The following is a 26,023-nucleotide window of genomic DNA, read 5'->3' as shown; positions in this document are numbered from 1 at the left end:
GACAGAAACGCTTGACAGCCCCGCGGGCCAAGTCGCGGACGCCTGCGCAGGCATTAGCTCCTCCCTCCCTCCCTCCCACCCCACGGCTGAGGGTGTGGTCGGGAGGAGGGACCCTGAGGCTTCCCGAAGACGCCACGGCTCCGCCTCGGCTTCCGACAGCTGCGGCGTCTGGAGAAGATCGGGATGTTGTCACTTCCGCCGGAGCCGCTCTCTGCATCCGGGTCGGCTGCTGCCGCTGCCGCTGTGGCTGAGGGACTGGGCCGGGGTCTCACCGTCGGAGGGGAGCGGGCTCCGCTCGGCGCCACCTTCTGCGACCTGGCCGTCAGCCCTACGTCGCCGGCCTGGAGGGGCGAAGAAGACGAGGAGGCCAAGGGTTCCTCCGGGGTCAGTGCGACTCGGGAAGGCTGGGCACGGCGGGTCTGAGCTGGGAACAGTCTTGGGGTGGACGGGGGGGACGTCCGAGGGGCGCTTATCCCGGACCGCCCGACAGAGGAAGCCCAGAGCGGTATCCGCTGTAGGAGGCGCCGCGGAAACTGCCCGGAGGCGCTTCCCGGATCCCCGCCTCGCTTAGGCCCCCGCCCTTGGCCAGGCTTCTTTGCTTTTTGCCACCCTTGCGTCCCCCCTTCTCCCACCTCTTTTCCGTTTGTAGGGGTGGTGCCCTCTTCTCTGCTCCCCTGCACATTCCCCGCTCTGGGGGCAGTGACTGGGCCACGCTGGTCCCTTATTTGTCACCAGCGTTGGTCCTGGTGCAGAACAAAGAAACTTGGACGTCTAATGTGCTCCATGCCCGCGGGGAATAGACACGGAAGTGGCATTTGTAACCAGGGCTTTAATGGACCTTCATATGTGAAAAGCCCAGTTCCTGCGTGGATTCAGACACTTCCTTTTACTTCCGTACCTGGCAAAAGTGGTTTGAGTTTCTTGATACCACTGGAGATCTACTAGAGCAACTCCTATTAAATCAGAAATGTATTTGGGTCTGTTACGTTGCTTTGAAACTTCCCCTCGGTCTTCCCTGTTCTGGGCAGCTCTTTGAGAGCACGGCTTTTGTCATTCAGGTAGTCGTAGCGCCTTCCATATAGTTAGTTTAATGAAGTGTGATTGTGTTTCGGTGGGTTTTTGTTTTTTGGGGGTTTTTTCTCACTTTAAAAAAAAAATCAGGCTATTTCTCCTAATGCTTAATTACTTAATTTTAAAAATTAAACGTATTCTTTCTCTAAAATTATATAAGAATTTCTGCAATTTGTAAATGGGTGTTGTTTCCTCAAAATTATAACTGAAGTTACCGTGTCTAGTTACCCTACAGACTATTTTCTTATGATTTTGCATATCTTCTCCTTAGTTCTTATCATTTTACATTTTCTCCACACTCTCTTTTTGATGTTCATGATCTCCTCTATTGCAGCCTAATATTATTGGGTTTAGACAGAAGTATGACAGGTCCACTTCTGCAAACATGGGGCTTGAACTGGATCATCATAAGTCAGTGCTATTGTAGTCTTTAGGCATTACAGGACCTTTGAAGCTAAGTGTAGCCAAATCTGGCATTGCAGGCTTATTCTGTAGAAAGTTGCCAGTGAACTGGAGACAGTGTGCTGTATTAGAAACAGTCTAGGTCTAATCTGGAAACCAGAATGTAGTGTTATTTGCCTCATATATAAGATAAAATGGGGATAATAACATCAATGTTTTATACGACAGAAAATTTTTGGGTGGGACGCATGAGATGATGGATGAACAAGTGGTTAGTAAAGGGGAAAAGCACTCTTTGGGAAAGTAGTTCTCTTCCTTCTTCTGGTGTAATGCTCGTAGAAGGAGCAGTGGTGGAGAAAGGCACCTAAGAAAGGAGGTATATGTAGCCAGATCCGATAATTTAACCTTGGCTGATAGTGGATCAAAAGATGCCATGTGAAGCTTACATCCTATAAAGCAGAGTGCTAGTATAATGTGATGATAATAATATTCCAAAGTTATAATTTTATGTTACATCCAGTATTTGTAACTCCACAGCAAAGTGTTACAGATCAGTTATTAGACTTTAATCTTCTTAAAGGTCTCAGAGCATTTCCAGTACATTCTGCATACTGATAATGTAATGTACCTTGTATAGTTGGCATAATTATCCTGTGCTTTATCGTCACAATTTTGAGAAACAGCACTATTGTAATTTCTCTTGAATTTTGTGTTAACATTTATGATAGGGTGTCACATTTAATTGAGATATATAATTGACATGACTTTTTTTTAGTTTCAGGTGTACAACATCATGATTCGATATTTGAATATATTGCAAAATGATCACCACAATAAGTCTACTTAACATCCACACTTAGTTACAAAATTTTTTTTTCTTGTGATGAGGACTTTTAATATTTACTCTCTTAGCAACTTGCATATATCTAATACAGTTTTATTAACTATAGTCACTATGCTGTACATTACATTTCCAGGACTGACTTATCTTATAGCTGGAAGTTTGTACATTTTGACCCCCTTCATCCATTTCACCCACCTCCCATCCCATGACCTCTGGCAACCACCAGTATGTTCTCTGTATCTATGAGCTTGGTTTCGGGGGTTTTGGTTTTTCTGTCTTTTTGGGTTTTTTTAAGATTCTACACATAAGTGAGATCATATAATCTTCATCTTTCTCTGTCTGACTTATGTTACTTAGCATAATGCCCTCAGGGTCCATCCGTGTTGTTGCAAATGGCAAAGTTTTTTTTAAATAGCTGAATAATATTCCTTGCGTGTGTGTGTGTGTGTGTGTGTGTGTGTGTGTGTGTGTGTGTGTGTTCATCAATGGACACTTAGGTTGCTTGCATATCTTGGTTATTGTAAATAATGCTGCTGTGAATGTGAGGGTACAGATATCTTTTCCAGTTAGCGTTTTCATTTTCTTCCTATAAATACCCAGAAGTGGAATTGCTGGATCATATGGGAGTTCTGTTTCTAATTTTTTGAGGAACCTCCTTAACTGTTTTCCATAGTGGCTGCACCAGTTTACATTCCCATCAAGGATTCCCTTTTCTCCACATCCTCGCTAACGTTTGTTATTTCTGGTTTTTTTGATAATAGCCGTTCGAAGGTGTGAGGCGATATGATATCTTTGTGTCATTTCATTCTTAAAAACCTGCATGACTCTGCTCTCAAGGAAGCAATGACAAGCATATAGGATTTTTACAGGTGTTTCGGTGACCTTCCTAAACACATAGGCTGGCCTAAAGTATTTTCCCATAGTGCTACCAGTATTGCCAGCTTCATAGGAAAAAGTGAACATAAATATTTAGAATGAAGCCCTTTCCTTTAAATGGGGATGTGAAAGCCTTGCCTAAGCATTTCCTTTTGCCAGATTGATTTCAGCATACATGTTGGTTATTAACACCTATTCCAGCATCTAGGTTAAACTACATAATAATAAAGTTGTCATGTAAAATTGTAAGTTATAATTCAGGCAGTTCTAAATATGATCTTAATATTTAATTTTTGCTTATATTGTTAGGCTGCATGGGGAAATCCCCATTTTCATCTTGGTTGAATTCGCCACCACACCTCACTGAGGTCAGCTGCTGGTTTTGAATTCGTCTCTGTGACCTCCACTGCTAACTGGCATAAATATTGATGTCCCACCACTACCACACATTTGTTGAGAAATCAGGGTATTCCTGTTGCATTTGGTTATTTTAACAGTTGGCATCTTAAAGTATTACTTCCCCATTCTGATTTACCAAATCTATAAACAAAAAACGGGAAACAGCCGCGATTAACTTGTGAATCAGCAGTATCCTGATTTCCTTCAGAGTAGTTGTGCTTTTATATTGCTCCTTTCTTGTTTCCTGTTCTTACAGCTGCTGATAATGTGCTTCTACGAACAGTCCTCTCTCTGTCGTTTAAACTTTACCTAGTGTACTTTTCCCCTAAAATTTGTGATGAAATGGTTAAGAGTGAATCTGTATTTCTCTCTCCTCCTAGGTTTCATTTAACTAGCTTAATTAATTATCCCCAAACTAAATATCCATGTCCATATGCTGGGGTGTATTAACATCACATGACTCAATGATATTAAAGTAAAAGTGGAATGAATCAGCTAAATGAGCTGACAGACTCTGGCTGTCGGTGTTTAGAGAAGTATTTTCACGTGGTTGACTTGTTCAAGTGATAAAGCAGCTAAAAGACATGGTTTATCTTTTAGAATTTCACAAGGTATGTATTTTCTCTTACAAACAAGGAATAATTTTACCAACAGAAATAGACACTGCTTGTATGTAGGTTGCCCCAAATATTTTCACTACTCTTTTTGAGGGGTAAAACTTAACAGGAAGCCTATTTATGTAGTTTAATTAGAAAAAAAACCTTAAGAGGTTGAGCAAAACAAATGCTTACTATTCAGTGTTAAACCTTACAATTAAATGCTTACTTTTAAATTTAACTAATGTTTAAAGACCCATTACGTGCCAGACACTGTGCTATATGTTGGGAGTATAGTGGTAGCAACTTCCATTCACCGCTTATATTTTTGAAATATTAAATGTTTTTCTGAGTATGTAGGGTATTTGAAAAAAATACTCAGAACATCCTAATATTTTTCCAACACCCAGTAAAAATGTGAAACTAAATAATGAAAGCTCTGATTATTAAATCTAGGAAAAAACATTAATTCACTTGATAGTGAGTATCAAAGATTTGAATAAACACTGAGAAGTGTAATGAATTTAAAAGTTGAGGGACTTCCCTGGTGGCACAGTGGTTAAGAATCCGCCTGCCAGTGCAGGGGACATGGGTTCGATCCCTGGTCTGGGAAGATCCCACATGCCGTGCAGTAACCAAGCCCGTGCGCCACAAGTACTGAGCCTGTGCTCTAGAGCCCGTGAGCCACAACTCCTGAAGCCCGCGCACCTCAATGAAGAGTAGCCCCCGCTCGCCGCAGCTGGAGAAAGCCCGTGCGCAGGAATGAAGACCCAACGCAGCCAAAAAAGAAAAACAGTTATAAAAGTTGGAATAGACTGTCAGTTTTCAACCTTTAGTAATAGAATGCTGTGGTCTCACTTGAACATGAATTCTAGAGTAGTAAGTATTAAGTATTTGGGTTTTATTGGTCATAATTTGGGGGTCTTTTCTAATAATTCTGTGTTCTAAATAGAAAATTATTTGTTAAAGTAGGTATCCCTTTTTTGTTTGTTTTCCTCTCTACAGAGAGTAAGAGTTGCTGTCAGAGAACAGTCTATGAAGTGGTCCTTGAAGGTGTGTCAGATTACTTAATAGGTTATGTATCAGAAACAGAGAAACTGCTAAATAAGTCAAGATTATTATATTTTAAGTGTGTTTTCCGTTCATTTCTCAAAATTGCCTGGCTCAGTTTTTCCCAGAGAATTAAAAATGCCTTACTCCTATGTATAAATTAACTGACTTTTCCCAGCAAACATGTTGGTGAAGAAAAGACAGCATTTGCTTTTTTCTATTTGCAAGTGGTTCCTCAAAAATTTAGATCTTTTGAGAATGTTTGAAATCTCTTGAGCATAAGTAAGAATTCAAACTGGGAAAAGAGCCTCCCAGTCTTGGCAGAGATATGAATTTAGTTTATTATGTGAAATCTAACACTTTAGAAAATTTCCAATGTAATTTTGTTGTTGTTGTTGTTCTAGAACATAATGGTTTTTTGGTACAACTTTGTGTATCTTTTGAATGTTGTAATGACACAGCAGGTAAGGCAACCATAAAATATGACCACAAGTTATACATACATGGTTTTAGAAGTTAAATAATTTAGAAGGATTTACCATGAATAGCATCATTCTCCCCATCCCACCTTCTTTCTTCTTCCACTGGTGTCAACCACTTTTAACTTTGTTTTAAAACTGCTAGTGATAACTAGTAATACTTTCTATCTCTTAAGACATCTATGTTTTACTTCTTTTTTAAAAGATAACTTTAGACATCTATTGGCTTACTGTAATGTAAGTGAACTAAATATTCCGTTTATACCTCTTGCCCCCTAAAGTTGTCACGATTTTTGTTGCACTGTTAACCAGTTGATCTTAATGACTTCTTAAATCATATACTTAAACCTGTATTTCTTATTCCATCAACTATACCAAACTCTAGATCCTTCATTTTGTAAACTGAGGATAGTGGCACCCACATCCTTCCTTGGAAAAACTGAAACTAAGTTAAAACATGGAGTTGTGTGAATAGAAATATTCACTAAATTCAGTGTGTGAAAACTCATGCTAAACTACATGAGAAAAGCTTGTTATAGATATGAAGCAAATCAGAACATAGCATAATTCATTTACTGGACAGGTACTGAATAGCCTTCTTTAAGTGGCTCAGGAATTATGGCATTGGAACTATAGAGAAGTAATATAAGAGACAGCACACCACTTGGACTCTGCTGAATCAAGCGAGTGTAAATGCTGTTTACCTAGTGTTCAGTTTCCAGGATTAACCTCTCTCCAAAGGACAGAAAATTTAATTATGGGTCTAGAATAGAGCATATATTTATTTACTTTTATTATTTGTGTCCCCCATCCCGCAAATTGCTTTTACATAATACGCAGTACCTAATAAATTTTAAACCGTGTCCTGGGGCACACATGCATATATGCAAATGGAAGCAAGTACTTCACTGCACAATACCCTTATTACAAACAGTAATTACTAGAATATATACACTGTGTTTTCTGTTCTAATTCTTGGGGGAAAAAACTTGTAGTTGCAACCCACTAAATTTATTTCATGATCAGTGTGGAAGTATGAACTAAGGTATAAGATTACTGCATCTTTTCAGCAGATGAAGTGAAAAATAAGCCTATAAATTTTTTTTTCTTTTTTTTACAGGACCTTGGCTCGCTGGATTATCAGGAGCTTGTAGTTGACATAGAGTCCAGGCTGAGGATGGAAGGTGTTGAACTTAAGGAAGAATGGCAAGATGAAGATTTTCCAATGTGAGCAATGCTTTTAAATGAAAACAAATTTAAAACAAAACTTCACAGTTTCTTTATTGAGATGTCACTTACTACAGGGGTCCCCAACCCCCAGGCCGCGGACCACTGCCGGTCTGTGGCCTGTTAGGAACCCGGCCGCACAGCAGGAGGTGAGCAGAGGGCGAGTGAGTGAAGCTTCGTCTGCCGCTTCAATGCCGCTCCATCGCTCGCATTCCCGCCTGAACCATCCCCGCCCACCGCCCCCTCTGTCTGTGGAAGAATTGTCTTCCACAGAACCGGTCCCTGGTGCCGAAAAGGTTGGGGACTGCTGACTTACTAAATGAATATTGGGCTTCTTAAAGAAACCCAGTGTTGCAAAGTATTCATTTAATACTAGTAATAGAGTCTGAGGGGTTTCTAGGGGAAGATGGTCTTTAGAAGTCTATAGGAATTGTTAAATTGTATGCTTTTATTTTTAAAAAAAGCTTGTTAAGTAAACAAGGAAGGGCTTTCTAGATTATCTGGCGAGCTACCTTGACACATTTGCATTTGTGTTTACAATTGTATTGGCACCAGTTGGGTTAAGAGAAAAAGAGCAAAGGCAGACTTTATATTTAAGTGATGCTTCCGTGCCATCTTGGTCAGAAGAGCATCCCAGTGCATAAGAAGGTTCCTTAGCAGTTGGAATATGGACAGCTGGTGAGAGTACTGAGCCATTGCATAGCATAGCATGATCATAGTAATAAAGAAATGCAGAGCTCAAAATATGTAATCATCATTACCATATTCCCATTGTGAGTGCCAGTTCAGCTTCATTATACATTGTATCATGCATCACATTAAATTCATGCATTTGAAATATATTTGTTTTGTAGATTAATGATTTTTTAATTTGTTGTGTAGTTGTATTTAAGAGCAGTTACATAAGGAGTATATATCTACTTTTATGTGTTGCTTATGTAAATGTGTAAGTCAATTCAGACAGTCTGAAAATTTTCTTTAACAGTGGTTTGTAAATTACTAAACCTTAAGAAACATTGGTTTATTCAGTTTTCCACATAATTGTTTCTATAAGCTATTTTAATAGATCTTTGAACTTCAAAAAAATTTTTTTTTAATTTCTGGGTTAAAAATTGTGTCTGTGTGTTCTAGACCTTTACCGGAAGATGATAGTATTGAAGCAGATATATTAGCTGTAACTGGACCAGAGAGTCAGCCTGGTAAGAACTTGACACTTAGTGATAGACTTTAACTGTGCTATTTTTGGACACATTTCTTTGTCAAGATAAAAAATATACTCAGTTTTTGTTCCATCACAGGGTGCCAAAGGGTAATTTGAATGTTTAGGAAAGCGTTTTTGGATTGCTTTGGAATACTTTTTAGAAACATACCTTTGGGTTTTAGAAATTTCAACCATAACGGGATGAGAGGAGATCGTTTTTAATAGTAAAAGGTGACTATAAGGTCTGCTTCTGTTATTTAAAAAGGCATGTCCTTGCTGGGATGTGTCATCTTGCTGTGATACAGAAGCAATAGTGATCAAAATCCAAAGTTTGTAAATAAGTGCTTTGGAATTGTGTTTAATTAATGTTATTTTCTCAAGAATAAAGTGATTAAAGTTTTTCTCTTGTTCAGTTTATACATCTAAGCATTTTTTCTAAATATATCTTTCACTTTTTTTTTTTTTAACCCATTCCAGGCCCACTAGAAGTTAATGGCAATAAAGTGAGAAAGAAACTAATGGCTCCTGACATTAGCCTAACCCTGGATCCTAGTGATGGCTCTGTGTTGTCAGATGATTTGGATGAAAGTGGGGAGATTGACTTAGATGACTTAGATACACCATCGGAGGACAGTAATGAATTTGAGTGGGAAGGTAAGTGTTTCATTATTTTTACCTGACCTTTATTAATGAATGTTCGTGTTTATATACATACATAGTGGCATTTTCATATTAGGATAATTGGAAAAACTTAAAACTTGATCATGAAACCAGCTAAGGGATTTTGTTGAAAAAATCAATGGCTAAGGGATTTTGTTGAAATGTTATACTTTCTAAAGTTCATATATTTATTGCAAAGATATGAAATTCGGCTAAACACCGAATATGATGGCTTTCAAAACTGTTTATAGTAGATTACACATGTGGCTCTATTTTTTTCTTAATTGCCCAATGCTGTAAACTTATGTTTTTCCATGTTGCTCCCAATATTGCTTGATAATTATGGCATGTTCTTTTATTCAGTAGATAACTAAGAAGAAAAGCTGAAGAAATGTATGCTTTTGGGAGTGTGCTAGAAGTACTTAAGAATTTGCAGAGAGGGAGTTCTGAAGGGAGTGGTTTTTTTTGAGGGTGATTTTTTTTTTTAAATAGGTTTGACTGATAGTACTGCACTTTGTAAACAACTACCTTGAATTAATGTATTCTCCTAGGCTCCACCCTTACATTCTTTATCATTAGTTATTTGGAATCGAAAGGAATTGGCATGTGTTTTGCTTTGCATGCTTTCTTTAATTAGATAATTGCTGTCTACAGTATCTTTATAGTTGTTAATAATTTATATATGTTTAGTTCATCTTTAAAGTGATTTTTATTTCAAAGCAGTGTTTGTCACTAGGTATGTTTTCTGCAGTAGAGTAAGGTCCTTAATGTGCTGTTATCTTTTATTCCTTTTTTCTTCCCTGTTTCACTGGTTCAATATGCAATCCGGTAATAAGCAATATCTTATAAAGATACTGAAATAGTTTTCTGCCTATGTGTTTTGTCTCTTCTTTCTTTAATGCTGCTGTAGTCATTTCCTGGAAGGATATTTTCCGTTAACAGCTTTGTCTTGGAAACAAACAACTAACATACAGTAGGTTTCCCCTTCCCCCCGTCTCCCGTCTTCTGGTAAGGACTGTGATACTAAAATTTCGAAAATCATTGCTTCATTAAAAATCAGCTAAAGTGCAATCTTAAAATGTAAATTATACCTAATCATTGGTGCTTGTGCTTGGACTAATGTCAATTTAAAATAGACTTTTGCATGTACACTTCAGAATATTATCAATAATCTTCTGCTTTATAAGACTGATCAAATGATAAATAATCATTGACTCGTTAACCACTTTCTATCTGGTATTATAATGTTTGGGGAATAATTTATGTGCTCAACAACAAAAAACATTGGCTCCCAGAGAGTTGCTCTAAGTAACCTATAGTGGTAACTGTCTGTCAAGGACAGTGTTATAAATAAAATCTGGAAAGGCATTGTAGGGCCAGTGTACTAAGATTTTGATGGCTGTATGAATTATTGTTTCTGAATTTGTGGATGTACGTTGTACTGCGATTAGGTCCTTTCTGAATTAAGCAATTCAAAAAAACTTAAAGAACCATGATTTCCAAAAACAAAATGGCCGTATATCAAGAATAAGCCTTTTCCTCTATTACGGAAGAAATATTTAAAATTCCACATACGGGGAACTCTGCCCAATATTATGTAACAACCTAAATGGAAAAAGAATTTGAAAAAGAATAGATACATGTATATGTATAACTAAATCACTTTGCTGTACACCTGAAACTATCACAACATTGTTAATCAACTATACTCCAATATAAAATAAAAAGTTAAAAAATGAATAAATAAAATTCCACAGAAGGTATAATAAATAAATTCTCTGAACAATCTAATTAGATAGTAAAGTGGTTAACATGTAATTTGATTTTTATTTTATAAATAACAATCTGTGATTCAAAAACCTTTTATTTTGACAGATGATCTTCCGAAACCCAAGACTACTGAAGTTATTAGGAAAGGCTCAATTACTGAATATACAGCAGCAGAGGAAAAAGAAGATGGACGACGCTGGCGTATGTTCAGAATTGGAGAACAGGACCACAGGGTTGATATGAAAGCAATTGAACCCTATAAAAAAGTTATCAGCCATGGAGGTAACGGTTACCAAAGATTTTTTAGATTATTTAATACAATATCAGAAATCTGAATGCTTAAGAGAATCTCTCCTTTGAGATATTACATAATTTTGAAAGCATAATAAACATCATGTCCTTTTAGAAATGTAACAGGTTTGAAGTAAAAGGCTAAAGCCAACATTTAAAAATTGTTAACACGTGCATACAGTAAGTTCAAAAGGTGTAAGAGTGTACAGTGAAAACTGTCTCCCTCCACCCTTATCCCTAGACACCGCTAAACTGGGACTTTCTCCCTTTTTTATCCATTTATAATTTATATACAGTGAACTACTCTAATCCTTTTTTTGTAGCATTTGCATATTCCTTTTTTTTCCACCTTCATTGAGATAAAACTGACACAGTGTATAAGTTTAAGATGTAAAATATGTTGATTTGATACATTATATATTTTTTAATTTTAATATTTATTTATTTATTTGGCTGCCTCGGGTCTTACTTGCAGCACGTGGGCTCTTTCTTTGCAATGCAGGCTTCTCTTTAGTTGTGGCCCTCGGGCTCAGTAGTTGTGGCATGTGGGCTTCAGAGCGCGCAGGCTTGGTTGCCCCACGGCATGTGGGATCTTAATTCCCCAACCAGGGATCGAAAATGCGTCCCCTGCGTTGGAAGGTGGCTTCTTTTTTTTCTTTTTCTTTCTTTCTTTTTTTTTAAAAAAAGATTTATTTATTATTTATTTTTGGCTGCATTGGGTCTTAGTTGTGGCACGCGGGATCATTCTTTGCAGTGCATGGGCGTCTCTCTAGCAGTGGCGTGCGGGTTTTCTCTTCTCTAGTTGTGGTGCACAGGCTCCAGGGCGCCCGGGCTCTGTAGTTGTGACGCACAGGTTCCAGAGCACGTGGGCTCTGTAGTTTGCGGCACGCAGACTCTCTAGTTGAGGCACGCAGGTTGCCCCGCAGCATGTGGGATCCTAGTTCACTGACCAGGGATCAAACCCGAGTCCCCTGGATTGTAAGGCGGATTCTTTACCACTGGACCACCAGGGAGGTCCCTGGAAGGCGGATTCTTAACCAGTGGACCATCAGGAAAGTCCCTGATACATTATATACTGCGAGTGATTGCTACCGTAGCATTTGCTAACACCTGTATCACATCACATAATTACCATTTCTTTTTTGTGGTGGGAACATTTAAGGTCTAGTCTACTCTTTTAGCAGCTTTCAAGTACATAATACAGTATTGTTAACTATAGTCACTATGTGGTACATTAGTCCCCAGAAATTATTCATCTTCTAACTCGAAGTTTGTACTTTGACCAACATCTCCCCTTTACCCCCAGCCCCTGGTAACCACCATTTTAGTCTCGGTTTCTGTGAGTTCAGCTATTTTAGATTTCAGATGCAAGTGACATACAGTATTTGTCATTCTTCTGTCTGACTTATTTCACAAGAAATGCTCTAATCTTAAGTGTACAGTTCACTGAATTTTGATGAATGCCCATATAACCATATATACTTATAATCTACACCCCCAGACAGACAGAACATTTTCATTGCCCCAGAAAATTCTCTGGTTCTCCCTCTCAATGAATACCCTCTCTCCAGTAACCACTATTCTAATGCCTACCCCATGATTAGTTTTGCTTGTTAACGAATTTCATGTAACTGGAATCATAGTTTACACTCTTGTCTGCTTTCACTCAGCATAATGATTTTGACATTTATCCATGTTGTTGCATGTATCCATAGTTCATTTCTTGTTACTGCCGGTTTGCTTATCCATCACTATTTTGATGGCCATGTGAGTTTTTTTCCAGTTTGAGCTATTATGAACATTTTTTTTTTTTCTTTGCCATTCATTTGTTTTTGGCGGGGGGAGCCGTGTTGGGCTGCAGGCGGGTTTCTTTCGTTGCTGCACGCAGGCTTTCTCTAGTTGCGGCGAGTGGGGGCTACTCTTCGTTACAGTGCACAGGCTTTTCGCTGTGGTGGCTTCTCTTGTTGTGGAGCACGGGCTCTAGGCACGGGGGCTTCAGTAGTTGCGGCTCGTGGGCTCTAGAGCGCAGGCCCAGTAGTTGCGGCGCACCGGCTTAGTTGCTCCGCGGCATGTGGGATCTTCCAGGACCAGGGATCAAACCCGTGTTCCCTGCATTGGCAGGCGGATTCTTAACCACTGCGCCACCAGGGAAGTCCCCTGTGAACGTTGTTATACTCTTTAGTGCTTATAAATACAACCTGGCCCTTTAAAATATGAATCTTAATTTGCCTTAAAACCCTGAACAAATCATTTAGCTTTACCACAAAGTAGAGAATTAGTTCATTCCACATTTTTTTGGAACACCCACTTTTCGTATTTATGGAATATATAAAAATAAGGCTTTGTTCCTTAAGAAATTTACAAGTCAGATAGGAAGAGTTATGAAGTGCAATTATAACATCTATCAGTCTGACTGTCTTGTATGTAGAAGTTTACATAGTCACTGGGTAGATAGCACCAGAATGTTAGTGGTAGTCAAAATACAACTCTTTAGAGCATGTCATACCACCTGAAATCCTCCTAATTCAGGACAGGGGGCCACATAGGTCAAGCAGATAGGTTTTTTCACATAGTCATTTCTGCTTAATTTACTCACTGCCAAATGCATTCTGCTTATTTCTGTAGTCTTCATTCATCTGAAAGCAAATCTCTTGAATATTTGCAGTTACATTATTCTGCCTAATTTAGTCTTACTCAGTGAAGAAAACAGGATAATATGGATCACGAAGTCCACAGACATGTATTAATTCCTCTAGTTCATTGGAAGCAAGTTGTGAGACCTGCCTCATGGTTTAAACCTAATATTTTTGAGAAATAGCACTTTATTTTTTTAGGAGAAAATAATTAGGGCCATTTTATCCTATTGAGTTACCACAAGGTGTTTTGTGACTAAGGGATTAAAAAAGGTAGTGAATATTCTAATGTACTTGAAATGTTCCTTTTTAGTGCATATTTGTAAACAATAGGAATGAAAGTTAAAGCAGAAGTATTTGTTGCGGGTTACAGCTTAATATCTGTATGAGAATTAAAACATTTATATTTTAGAGATTGTAATTAAAACATATATTTTAGTGCTGTTTTTGTTCACTTAGACTTATGTCAGACATAATCTTTTCTTACTATTTAATACTCTAAAAGCTGCAAAATGCTAGATATCATTGAATGTAAAACTTTTTTAAAGAGCAACTATTTTAAGCAGAAGTTGCATAAGAATGTTTTATTGCAGATGTGTTGTATCTGGTTGGATTATCTATCTACTTGCTAAAATAAGGCAGCTTTCTGAGTATGCTAATTTAAGTGGGTTTCTGGTTTTTATGCCTACTCTTTCCTCTTTAAATTTTATTGTTCTGTTTTTGAGAAGAGAGGATTTAAAGACTATACAGGGTCAGAACAAAAAAAAAAACATACTTTTTGATTCAGAAATGTGTGGAACATACACCACTATAATTTATCAACTATAAATGATATCCCCTGAAAAATCTTCAGAGTATAATCATGCTGGTTTCTTTTTCAGGATATTATGGGGATGGATTAAATGCCATTGTTGTGTTTGCTGTCTGTTTTATGCCTGAAAGTGGTCAACCTAACTATAGATACCTGATGGACAATCTCTTTAAGTAAGTAGATCATCACAAAAATGTTTGGACAGAATTGAGTACATTAGATCTCCAGTTTAAGGAAGGGAACTTTATTTAGCTGGGTAGAAATTATTGGGTTGGCCAAAAAGTTCATTCAGGTTTTTCCATAAGATCTTACAGAAAAACCTGAGGGAACTTTTTGGCCAACCCAATATAAGTAATCCTAGTTCTGATTCCTTAAGTCTATCCCTTGGCATTATAAAAACTATCCATTTTCCAACTCAACAGAAGAATTGTCATTTTAAAACTGGAAGAGATATTACAGATTATGTGTTCCAACTTCATTTTACACTTGAGGACGCATTAAGTGCTTTATTGGGGAAAATTTCAAACATATACAAAGGCAGAGAGAAGTATATTAAATCTTTGTGTAACAATCACCCAGTTCCACAATTATCAGTTTATACTTTATTCCCACAAATACTTCCCCCATGGCATAATTTTGAAGCAAATCCCAGACATCATATCATTTATAAACATTTCAAGATGTATTTCTAAAAGAGAAGAACTTTTTTTCTTTAAATAACCATAATACCAACTAATGCTGTTTTAAATTTTTGCTCTTACTGAAGGGGAGGGAAGGGAATTGCGTTATTTGGATAACCTGGTTTGGTTCTGCATAGCATTGTTTCTAAGACTTTATTTTTACAGGTACGTTATTGGCACTTTGGAGCTGTTAGTAGCAGAAAACTACATGATCGTTTATTTAAATGGTGCAACAACTCGAAGAAAAATGCCCAGTCTGGGATGGCTCAGGAAATGCTATCAACAAATTGATAGAAGGTATTGTAAATGCAAGTGGAAAGCTAGTCTGAATAATGTTTATTATGTCCTTATTAGATTAAATTTTATTTTCTGTTGCCACTTAAAGTTACCATGTATTTCCTCAGAAATTACATTTATTAATTTCGTAACAAGTTTCTATTTTCAAACTTATAAAATAGCTCTTTATTTCTTCTTTGTACCACATCAAACATTTTCCTATAATTTACATTTTGGGAAAGGATGGAGAATTTAGTACATTTCCTATTTTATTACATTCTGGATTTTGCCTCATTTATAGTGCTTAGTATATTTTGTTACTTAAGATGCTTATTTAGCTGTAATCTTTCTTTGGAATGAGTTCTAGAAATGTCTTCTCCTTGGAGGTAGTCATCCATGCTAATGGAAGGAATTTTGATCCTCTATTTGGTTTGATTTGACCACAGCTAATTCAAACTAGGTTAATCAACTCAGATCCAGTAACAGGTTTCTCTTCATACCTGAACATGACATTGGCTGGTTCTTGTGATTTTTTTTTTTTTTAAATACTTAGTCATCACTGTAAGTGTGAAATATGATGATAAAAACAGCAGTTTTTATTTCATCATTTTAAGTTGCCTAGGATAATGCTTTTAACTTTTAATCAAAATTTTAGACTCCATAAGAATACATTAGATCTGATTCATGTTGCCTGTTCCTGTGGTGATCTCTCCTCTCACCTTTCTGCCTGCCCAGTGCCTTTCATGGTGTTGAAGAAATTAATAACAGTTTCCCCTCCATCCTGAAAAATGAAAAGAGCTTACTTTTATATTCAGTATTGGCTTCTACCCCTGGTTGACAGTCTTGAAGACAAGTGAATGTATACTAGGAGACATTTAATAACAGGCTACACTGTGGACGTAAATTTAGGCAAATGAAGTACAGTTCATTTCGTGGCAGTGGGAAGGACCATTGGAATTCAGGAGTGCATTTTCTTTTGTTTTGTTTGTTATCTTTTTGTTGTCTTTAGGAATATCATATCCAAATGACAACTCTTGAATGAGGATTTCTTCAATTTTTTGTATAGACTTGCACATACTTACTGATGTCTTAGCTTTTCTTCTAGCATTAGAATTTGTAGAACTTTTACATTTTTCTTTTTTTTTTAAACTCCAGGTTACGGAAAAACCTAAAGTCTCTAATCATTGTACATCCCTCTTGGTTTATCAGAACACTTCTGGCTGTTACAAGACCATTTATTAGGTAATTTTCTGAGAACCATTGACTCTAAAGAAAACCCCCACAGACTCCTTGTATGAATTTCTTGTCAGTTCTGTTGGTCAGAAATATTAAGGTAATTATCTTTATTTCCTTCCATAGCTCAAAATTCAGCCAAAAAATTAGATACGTCTTTAATTTGGCAGAACTAGCGGAACTTGTCCCCATGGAATATGTTGGAATACCAGAATGCATAAAACAGTATGTTTTGTTTCATTTCTTTAATTGTATTGGATCTTTATATTTTGATGTGCAAGAGGTAAATATTTCAGTACCCATTCTTTCTCCCTTCATATATTATAATTATTTTATAACTGCTCTTGTTTTTATAACAAAGAAAAGAGGGAAGAAGACACTTTCCAGCACTTTCCCCATAAGTCACCATTTTCTTCAAGCTATCAGTTGAGTAGGAGGAATTGTTTCTGGTTTGGTTCGTTTATATTTTTAAAGATAGTTACAGTCTTAAGAGATGGTTTCTTGATTGGTTAGTACTAAAGAACGTTCTCCAGGCTTGAACATGCTGGTCTCCAAATTTGAGTAAGCTCGTCATGGCATCAAATAATATTATTAGGGAAGTAAAATATTTATATCATTCTAACCTTAATACTTTCCAGTGGCTGGAGTTTGTTCTGTTTACCAAATTCACTTATCTAACTTCTAAAAGGAATTGGTAGAAGACTGTTAACATAAATACTTGAGTATCACAGTGCTATAATATAGAAAAATGTTTCTTTGTTCTATTAATGTGAGGTTTTAGTCTGTTGAATGTGTCAAAACCACATTTCTTAAGTCAGTTCTGACTTCCTGTATAGTATGTTAAATATTTTTGGTTTTGCCTGCAAACTTTTGAGTTTATTTTTAGTGCCTTTTTTTGAGTTTTTGTTCATTCATAACATGTATGTTTACTAAAATAACTCTTCCCTACCAAGGTATGAAGAAGAAAAGTTAAAAAAGAAACAGAAAAGGTATATGCACACCTTGACTGGGTTGCATCTAGACTAGTCCATTTGCATTGCACAGACTAACTCTTCCTTATTGGTTGGTTAGCTCGTAGACAAAGATAATAGCATTTGTAAATATAAATATACCCCAGGATTCAAATATAGAGTGAATCCAAATTTCCTGATGCTGAGTATGGCTTGGATTCACTCTGTTTTAACACCATAATAATGCCAATTACAAAATAAAGACCACACCTCCTCCTCCCTGCTTTTGGTATAAATACTGACAGTAAATTCCTAAGAATACTATTTGGAAAACCAATTATTTATAATACCTTACCAGTTTCACCATACTTTAAATCTCTAACTTGTGCTTTTGAAATATTTATGCACTTTTTTAATGTATCAGTTTCCCCCCCTGGGGCTGATGATTATATTTGCAATGCACATATTCTTTGGCTAACCAACATTGATTTTCTTGTATGCTTAAATGGCCTGCTAACTAGTCAAATTCTACATGTGATAAAATACCTAAAAGTTCAATGTACCATTTAATAGTTAAACACTCTGCTTTCCATCTTTAATTTAATTTTGAATACTTCTGCTTTGAGCATAACAAACTGTCATCTGTTAATATCTTGGCATAGAAGATGAAAGGCAAGTGTATAAAATAGTTACCATTTTATATAGTAATTTAGAAAAGTATAGGATTTAGCTCTAACTTGTTAATGGATTTTTAAAATATTAACAATTAAATTAGCAAAACAGATTGATACAGTCTCATAAGAGTTAAGGTGAGAGATTGTATGTAGTTATCATTTGGACCATTGTAAGGAACTGGAGCTGGAATATTCTTAACTTTGAACACATTTTGGCTCTGTTGATGAACAAGAATTCAGTTGACCATGTGATAGAGTCATAGCTTTACATTTCTATGTGACACTTTGCAGCTAAACATTTTAAGATAGAGATAAGGACAGTGATTTTAGATCTTGCTAATTTCTCGTTCCTCTCAAGACATTGGTGTGAATTTGCCAGACAAGTGGCTGAAGTTTAAAATGTAGTCTGTAATTGTAGAATATTTTGAAGCCAGCTGCTTCATGGATTTCAAAATGAATTGCCTTTGTTGATGAAATCTGCTATGTTGTGCCTTTTTACAAAATTCTTAGTTAAGTAACTTAGGCATCAGAAAAAAAGTAGAATTGTACTTTTTATTTGAATGTATTGTTTGAAACCTACCAATATTATTTTATCTTGATTTTTTTTTTTACTTTCATTTAATCTTAAATAGAATCATTACATATATCTTTTAGGCACTTCTAAGTTTTTGTACAAAGTTTCTTTAGCCTTGAAAAATAATAAATCCTTGTCAGCTTGAAAAAGGTAACACTCAAGTTTTCAAAATAGAAGGGCATGTTTTTAAAACCAAGTTAACAGAAACTGCATGGGGGAGCTTATTACCCAAGGTGAAATTTCTATGAGTACTGGTGATAAGGATTCAAAACTGAGTGTGCTGAAATATAGCAGTTTTAAATGTTTTAGATGTTTGTTTCAAATAACTCAGTGCAAGTGTAGCCAGGTAGATGTTGATTGTTAAAATATTTGAACAGAGTTTAAAAATAAAGTGATTATGAATTTAGTTCATACCGATATTTCAGATGTTGAAAAGATTGATGTGTTTTGCATGCCTTATCAAGAATATGTACCTTTCAAATTTTTGTTACCAATATAAAAAATATTTTAAAATGTTGTTAATCTGGCTTTACCACAGGCCAAGGCTTTTAGGTCTGACTCACTAATGTTCAGGTGATTGTAGTAATGGAAACAAGTATGAAAAGTATCTTCGTATATCATACCGAGTTGTTTTAAACTCTCCTCCATCAGTGATTCAAACTACTACAAATATAAAACTACTACAAATATAAATATACAAATATAATAGTAAGAGATTGTTGTACATTATCTGTGAAGGGTTGTCTATAATTTTTGTGTGGTAATTACATAATTCTTCTAATCCCCACTTGCCTAAATTTTGATGTGATCTCTATGGATCCCACTCCTGATCCAGTCATATTTTTAATCTACATCTAGATACTTCTGATTATTAAATTCTGTGGCTTCTTACTATCAAGATAAATAAAAAGTATTCACATTCTAAGTGTACCAATAAATTTCGGAGAATAATTATGGCATCCATAAATACGTACTTTTACCACTGAACTTAAGAGTTGATCAGTTGATGGCATTAGTGGCATTTAAATATTTCAGTTAACAAAATCATTTTTGAGGGAATTATTTTTCCTGCCACTCAGATCACTTTGCTCCCTGCCTCAGCCATGCTACAGTTCAACATTTTAATATGCCTGTTGTAATTTGAACTTTTAATAAAGTTTATGTGCATTTGTATATAAAGTATCTTATAATCTTTTAAAAAAAACAATAGTCACATTCTTGCCAGTGTCCTCTTGCCTTTAAAAATTATCTTTCCTGATTGGGAAAATGTTTGGTAACCTTTTTACTATGTCTGCTTCTTTGCAAAGCTTTGATTTTAACAGAACAATAATCTATGGTAAAATTAGCCATTATTTTTAGAAAGAGAATTGTTCATTTGCTGATACCTTATTATCTATATTGGTTTTCATTAAACAGAGTTGATCAAGAGCTTAATGGAAAACAAGATGAACCGAAAAGTGAACAGTAAGTTTGGCATCTAGTCCAAACACGACTGAAGAATGTGCTGATGAAGCAGTGCTTTTTTGCATTTATAATGCATTTATTGGTCCTGATTTTTATGTAACCTGTTACAAAACTGACTTGACTTTTTCTTAATGGACTTTTGTATAAGGGACTGTTCACTGCTGTACTGGTTTGCAGATCTCTCGAATTTAGCTCTTTACTAGCTAATTATATTGTAATCATTTTATATTTTATATTGCTAAATAGCAGAGAACCACACTTTATATAAAGCAGTTTTTGCATTTGTTTATTAAATGATGCATTTTCTTCAGTAAAATATTTATATGCCTAAATGGAAAAGGAAAGAGATAATATATATTTTTATGTTTTTGAGCAATATTTTTTAATGTATACCTTTCTTATGGAAGAATATGCAGGTAAATAAGACCATGATTTTGTAAAATGCATGTTAAAATTTTTGTTTTTGTAAATGGTTAAATACACTTCCTGGGTCACTTAGAAAATATGCTCATAAGGTGAGGGACAGTTAAACTGGTCCTCATGAATATCCAAAGGTCATGTACATAATCTAAATAGATTAGTACCATTCTGAGTTTTTTTCTCACTTAACATTTATTTCTTAATTCAGACACAAATACAAGTGTATTGCACACTTTTTTTTTAAACATAAAGACAAGTCAAAAAGCCATTTTTAGAATTAGAGAACTTAAGAGGTTAAGAATTGGGGTTTGTATATATGTATATATCAGACATTTTATCTTCTGGCCAAAAGTCAGAACTTCATAAAAATTTTAGGTTTGTTCACTAATGTGAAATAAGCTGTGTGTCCAGGGTATCACTCTCCTGAATTTGTGTGAGTGCAGTGTAATATTCAGAGAATGTGATGAGTTATTCACTGTCACTACTTTTCTTTAGAAAATAGGGGCTGCTTTTTTAACTACTTTCAATGTGGGCACTTTACCAAAATAGTTTCATATCAGGTGTTTGACCCAGTCAGATAAGGTGTGTTTTCCCATTTTCTGTTGAATTATGTTGACAGTACTGTAAATTAAGTTATTTTGTTAAGTCTTAGGGCATCATCATATTACGGTGTTTCGCGTTTGGGGTAAGCATATAAACTCCTTGTTTAATTTGGTAAGTACCTTGACTCTACATTGAAATTGTATTTATGCCCCAGATAGAACTTAATTACCCACAAAATCATCCAAAAACAACAGGTTGGTCTAATACTGTGTCATATACTTGTGTGACGTATACATTTGGTAAACTTAGTACCTGCCTAATTTAAGGGTCACACCACACTCCAGCCCTTCTTATAAGGTAATTTACAAAAGAGTAGTAAAATTGAGGTGCAGGAGCTAAACCTCTAGGATTTATTCTATCCTAGACTGGCTTTTATCATTGCTGTTTTTAGTGTAAAGTTTTCTATTACAAAAGAGAATTTCCTTTACTTTTTGTCCTCCTCAGTTATAAACTTGACACAGTAACCCAAGTCCAATTATGGCAGATGCTGGAGGATTCCCAGGACGAGACTTTCCTCAGCAGCCTCCTGACTTCACTTGGATCCAGCTGCTGTAGGCAAATCCTGAACTAATGTCATTATAGTCAGTAAAGCTAAAACCATTATTGCTTGCTCAGATCTTAGAAATACTTTGTGTTCAAAAAGCAAACTAACAGTTTAGGCATTCCTTCTGAATTTACGAATAAAAGATCATATTGAATTTAATTGTGATTAGAGTCTATATTTGTAGAGTGCTTTAAGTGACCTTTCATCAGTAAAAGTAGTCTTTCAGCTATAAATTTGGGTCTCAGTCAAACCTGGCTGAGCTTTTTTTTTTTTTTTTTTGAGCTTTTTAAATAGGTGGCTTTCCTCCACATTAAGTACCCAGTTCTTCAGTTTCAACACGTTACTGTTTATTGACTTTTGCATTTGCAAGCATTGTCCCTGATTATAGATACAACTCGTTGCAAAAGTGGTGCATTTTCCTACATATTTTTTTTAAAGTAGAGGTAACCTATATTCTATCAGAACATTAAAATTTAGAGGGAACAGTGATAACATTTGGGATATAACCAAAGGGATGTGCTGTGAATCACTAGATATAAAAGCATACCTGTTCTAACCTATACCTTGATGAAATCTGGTATAACGACATGCCCCGTAATGTTTCATAGCTATGAGACTTAAGATCATAAGTAGGTCAGAGGAAAAGCATTTATTAAACTTGTTATTTGTAATTACTAGCTATGTGACATTTTCCCCATATCATTCAGTTTTAATTTTCCATTACAGATTGAGGTGAAAGTACATATAATTGTGTTATTTTATCTTTCTGCTGGGATCATGGTTCTAACTTGTTTAATTTGATGCTTACGCCACTATTTTTTGTTGTGTTTGGCTTCTGAGTGCCTCTTTTTAGTCAAAAGTTTCTCTTATAAAGTAATCTGATTGTGTTCTGCTTGGTCATATTCCTTATTAGCACCAAGGGAAGACACTATATTGATCCCACAGTTTAAGCTTAATAGTCTTTAACTGGGGGTGGGGGGAGTATAAAGAAATATGATTCCAAGTAGGGCCTAGCAGGACCTGGAAAGGAAGATAACAAAACAAGGAAGTAAGAGAAAGAAAACTATAAAGGGATAATGAGTTAGCTAAGATTCCACTGAATGTGTCCTTGTTAAGGGAAGTGCTGTATATGGCAGCGGGGTACCATTTCTTGTATCAATCAGGAAAACCTGCAGGCTACATACAGAATATGTGAATAAGGAGACTGTGGAGTGAAGGGGGCAAAGGCTGGTAATACCTACAATGAAAATTCATATTTTCCTCTGCTTTGTCTCTTCATACAAAAGCAAGTTTAAACAGGGAGGGTCAGCAATTACAATGCTCAGATTAAAGTGTAGGGCTACGTTACTTTTGACATTCATAGCTGGTAAACATTTAATGTATTGTTCCAAAATGGATATCACTCTTTAGTAACTATACTGAATACTGAAATTTGCTGACGGACAGGTATATATAGGTAGCTAGACTTTCTTCAACTGCAATTCCAGACTTTAAAAAGGTAAGGAATCTGCTTTTCTGATAGAGTCTTCTTTTAAATGACTGTGTTACTCTGGCTGTTTTTATGTGATTGCTCAGGGAATTTGAAAGTGTTTGAATTAAAGGAGAAGGGGCTTTTTAGATTTCTTCAATTGATAGTTAAAAATTAGCATTAGGATATATCCAGTTTCCTAATGAGATCGGTAAAGTTCTATATAAGGTGACAGTAGCTTCATCCTTTTCCCCATGTTACATGTGGAAAATTGCTAACGTTGCTCCGACAGGAGGAGGAGGAGGTAGACTGAAAATAGGTAGATACGGCTACCACATTCTGTTTTGTTTTCATGCCTATTTTTTCTCATCCTGTATAGCTATTTGAGAAGTGGATCACAAATGTCAGAAGGGTGGGATAGCTAGAGGAATTAATGTACTTAAAGTTAGACCAACTATTCTGTTAGAGTTTATCTTGTAGGAACAGGGATTGTGTAATTTGAGTTGCTGGGAGAAAGAGTTAAGGACTTAGACTTGCATGAGAAGGTCAGCTGGTAAGAGAAGTGGGAGATTATCAATGTTCTAATAGTGAGGAAGAATTACCTGGAGAGCCTTTCATCCCCCTCTTCCTATCCCAAGATTCTGAATGAATTAGAATCATATCAGTGGTGAGTCCCAGTAATGTAATCCTTTAAAATTCTCAGTGGTAATTGAAAATAATGTGTTGACCAGCAAGGAGTGACTCTAAAATTTGAATAGAACTGTTACTTTGTTTCAGCTATATATGATAGATCTACTTAATTTCTTATGTTTTGAGAACTACTTTTATGAAAAGTTTACATGAAGCACTTAATACAACACATCAAACACCAGAAGAAAATCAAAGTTTAATGCTTTCTCGTTACTAAAGAATTATTATAATATCTGTCTAATTCTATTTTATAAGACATTCTACAAGAGGTTAAAACATTGGCATTTTGAAATTTTTATGCGTTTTCACATTCAGTGTAGCTAAGGAGGAACTTGGAAAATAATGTTAATTATCTACTCTACTGCACTTTTTGTATTTGAATTTTCTGAAGTTATGCCCCTTAAACAGTTTATTTACATGCACTAGCTAGTAAATATTTGTGGTGTTCAGGGCACTGACTTGCACAGCCCTTGGGGCACATGGAACACAATTCAGAGTTCGTTAGACACTAATGCACTTTGATATATATTTCAAAGATTAATACATTTTTCTTACCATAAATTCACATGCTGTCATTTAGACACAATTAATGTACTGTGATCATTTTACCACTGTTCAGATGATGTTGCGTAGCCTAGTGCTCTCCTTTTACAGTGAGAGAAATTCAGTTCTGAAGACTGTGTGTGCAAGATGTTGGTGTGGTCCCTGTAAGAAATACTAGGGTTGGTCTTGATTTACTAAGAAGATGTAATATTTTCTTTTTCTCTGACTTGTTAGGAATACAATAACTTGTGTCCTGATTTGTTGCACATCGTATTTTTGCAACGTTAATGAATTTAAATAAATTAATTGGAAAGTTTTGTTTTTGACTCATCACATTTTTCTGTCTCCCGTTTCACTACTGAAGTTTTACAAAGTTTATCTTGTAAGCTTTTCAAATAGTTTTAGACCTTTTGTTTCTGTAGTTTGGGTGCTGCTTCCTATTCGAGGGGGTGAAGAGTTCATCCTGCTTCAATTTTAAACATTAGCTAACTATAAGCACACCTTGTATTTCATAGTTTAGAATTATTTTAGTTATGGGGAATCCACCAATGAAATCAGTTCAATCAGTGGCTGAAAACATGGCATAAAAAATAACCTGTTTGCTCTATGGACCTGCGCAGAGGTTCAAGTTGGTTGCAGTTGTTTTGCATTTACTCCTTAATCACTGTTCAACTGCTTAACGGCAAACAGCTGTGCACATTACTGCTGCCTTTAATCCACAGTTAGGATACCGTTTGGGATTACGTAAACGCAAATACAAACTGAAGTATTTGTCTTGCATTAAGCGTAATTTTTAAATACAGATTCTCCCGAATTGAAATTCTGTGTTTCACAAACTAAACGCTTGCAGGGTTAAATGAATTGCCGCCCTGTTTCGTTAAACAAACTTTTCAGAATTTGTCTTCAATTTAGTATTACTGGGTCTTCAACAGTATTACGCTGAACACACTTGAGGCATAAAATGTGACTGCCTTACATTTTCTAATTGTGCGTCTAACAGTGGAGAAGAGTCTGTAAAATTGTAATTATTAACGATTTAGTGAACCTGGTGAATTACTTGGGAGCTAAACCTGTTCAGCGGTCTCAGGCTTGAAAACTGCGGCCCCACGCTCCTCCTCTCTCCGCATCCCTCCCCTCTCACAAGACTTGAGTGGCTGGCGGGAGCAGGAACGGGCGGGGCTTCCGGGCTGCGTCATTTCCAGGTTCTGCGAGTGCTTCCGGGTCGTCGACCCAACGCCGCTTTTTCTGCGGCGGCCGGAGAGGTACTCCGGGGAAGTAGGTGTCTCCTGCTGGGTTCCTGGACGACCCACTTCTTTCGGCTCCGAGGCGGGAAGCGCCTTTTTCACAGGTACTGGGTGAGCCGGCCCGCGCTCCCTGCCACCATTCAGGGCAGGCATTGCGTCCTTTGGGTCTTCTGCGAGGGCCTTTTCGACCTGGGTTCGGCCTGTTACCGACTTCGCTGCCGGGATGGCCCCGCGGCGCTTCCCGGGGTGGGAAGGGAAGGAAAGGGAGGCGGCCGGGAGGCTTGTTGTACTCGGGGCGCCATGTGAACAGTCCGGAGGGTAGGGGGTTGGGGGGCAGGGGTCCTTAGCCC

The 26,023-nt window shown here is 36.5% G+C and overlaps 2 protein-coding genes across 9 annotated transcripts in view; both read left to right on the top strand.

Moving 5' to 3' along the window:
- Positions 1 to 21,887, top strand: BNIP2 (BCL2 interacting protein 2). 6 transcript variants are annotated; one of them, XM_082447045.1, is made up of 14 exons: positions 1 to 384; positions 5,194 to 5,241; positions 6,838 to 6,944; positions 8,076 to 8,143; positions 8,623 to 8,799; positions 10,681 to 10,857; positions 14,381 to 14,483; positions 15,156 to 15,287; positions 16,422 to 16,508; positions 16,626 to 16,724; positions 17,453 to 17,488; positions 20,114 to 20,161; positions 21,228 to 21,266; positions 21,629 to 21,887. In XM_082447045.1, the coding sequence occupies exons 1-14, from the start codon at positions 184 to 186 to the stop codon at positions 21,753 to 21,755; spliced, it is 1,449 nt and encodes a 482-aa protein (XP_082303171.1). In that variant the 5' UTR covers positions 1 to 183; the 3' UTR covers positions 21,756 to 21,887. The 6 variants fall into 6 exon arrangements, with proteins under 6 accessions (XP_082303171.1, XP_082303174.1, XP_082303172.1 ...); XM_082447050.1 differs by having other exon boundaries at positions 7 to 384; positions 21,228 to 21,295; positions 21,629 to 21,798; XM_082447048.1 differs by lacking the exon at positions 5,194 to 5,241 and having other exon boundaries at positions 4 to 384.
- Positions 21,888 to 25,622: 3,735 nt separating this feature from the next.
- Positions 25,623 to 26,023, top strand: part of GTF2A2 (general transcription factor IIA subunit 2) — a 31,152-nt gene continuing 30,751 nt past the window's right edge. For 2 of the 3 annotated variants that reach the window (XM_082448242.1, XM_082448241.1), the window contains exon 1: positions 25,643 to 25,777. The gene's annotated coding sequence lies outside the window, so the exon portion shown is untranslated. Of the gene's footprint in view, positions 25,778 to 26,023 lie in introns of all 3 variants that reach the window. The other variant, XM_082448240.1, reaches the window with a different exon arrangement.

The sequence above is a fragment of the Balaenoptera physalus genome (genome assembly GCF_965194825.1).
Source record: "Balaenoptera physalus genome assembly, chromosome: 2".
In the NCBI taxonomy this organism is placed as follows: domain Eukaryota; kingdom Metazoa; phylum Chordata; class Mammalia; order Artiodactyla; family Balaenopteridae; genus Balaenoptera; species Balaenoptera physalus.
The sequence above is the reverse complement of the archived record's forward strand: the minus strand, read 5'-3'. Positions and strand labels throughout refer to the sequence as shown.

Excerpts from the sequence above, each read along its gene's own strand:
- BNIP2 (XM_082447045.1), top strand. The coding sequence starts at position 184 with ATGTTGTCACTTCCGCCGGAGCCGCTCTCTGCATCCGGGTCGGCTGCT. Across the intron at positions 14,484-15,155 it reads CTGATGGACAATCTCTTTAA|GTACGTTATTGGCACTTTGG; the intron begins GTAAGTAGATCA and ends TTATTTTTACAG. Across the intron at positions 21,267-21,628 it reads TACGGTGTTTCGCGTTTGGG|TTATAAACTTGACACAGTAA; the intron begins GTAAGCATATAA and ends TGTCCTCCTCAG.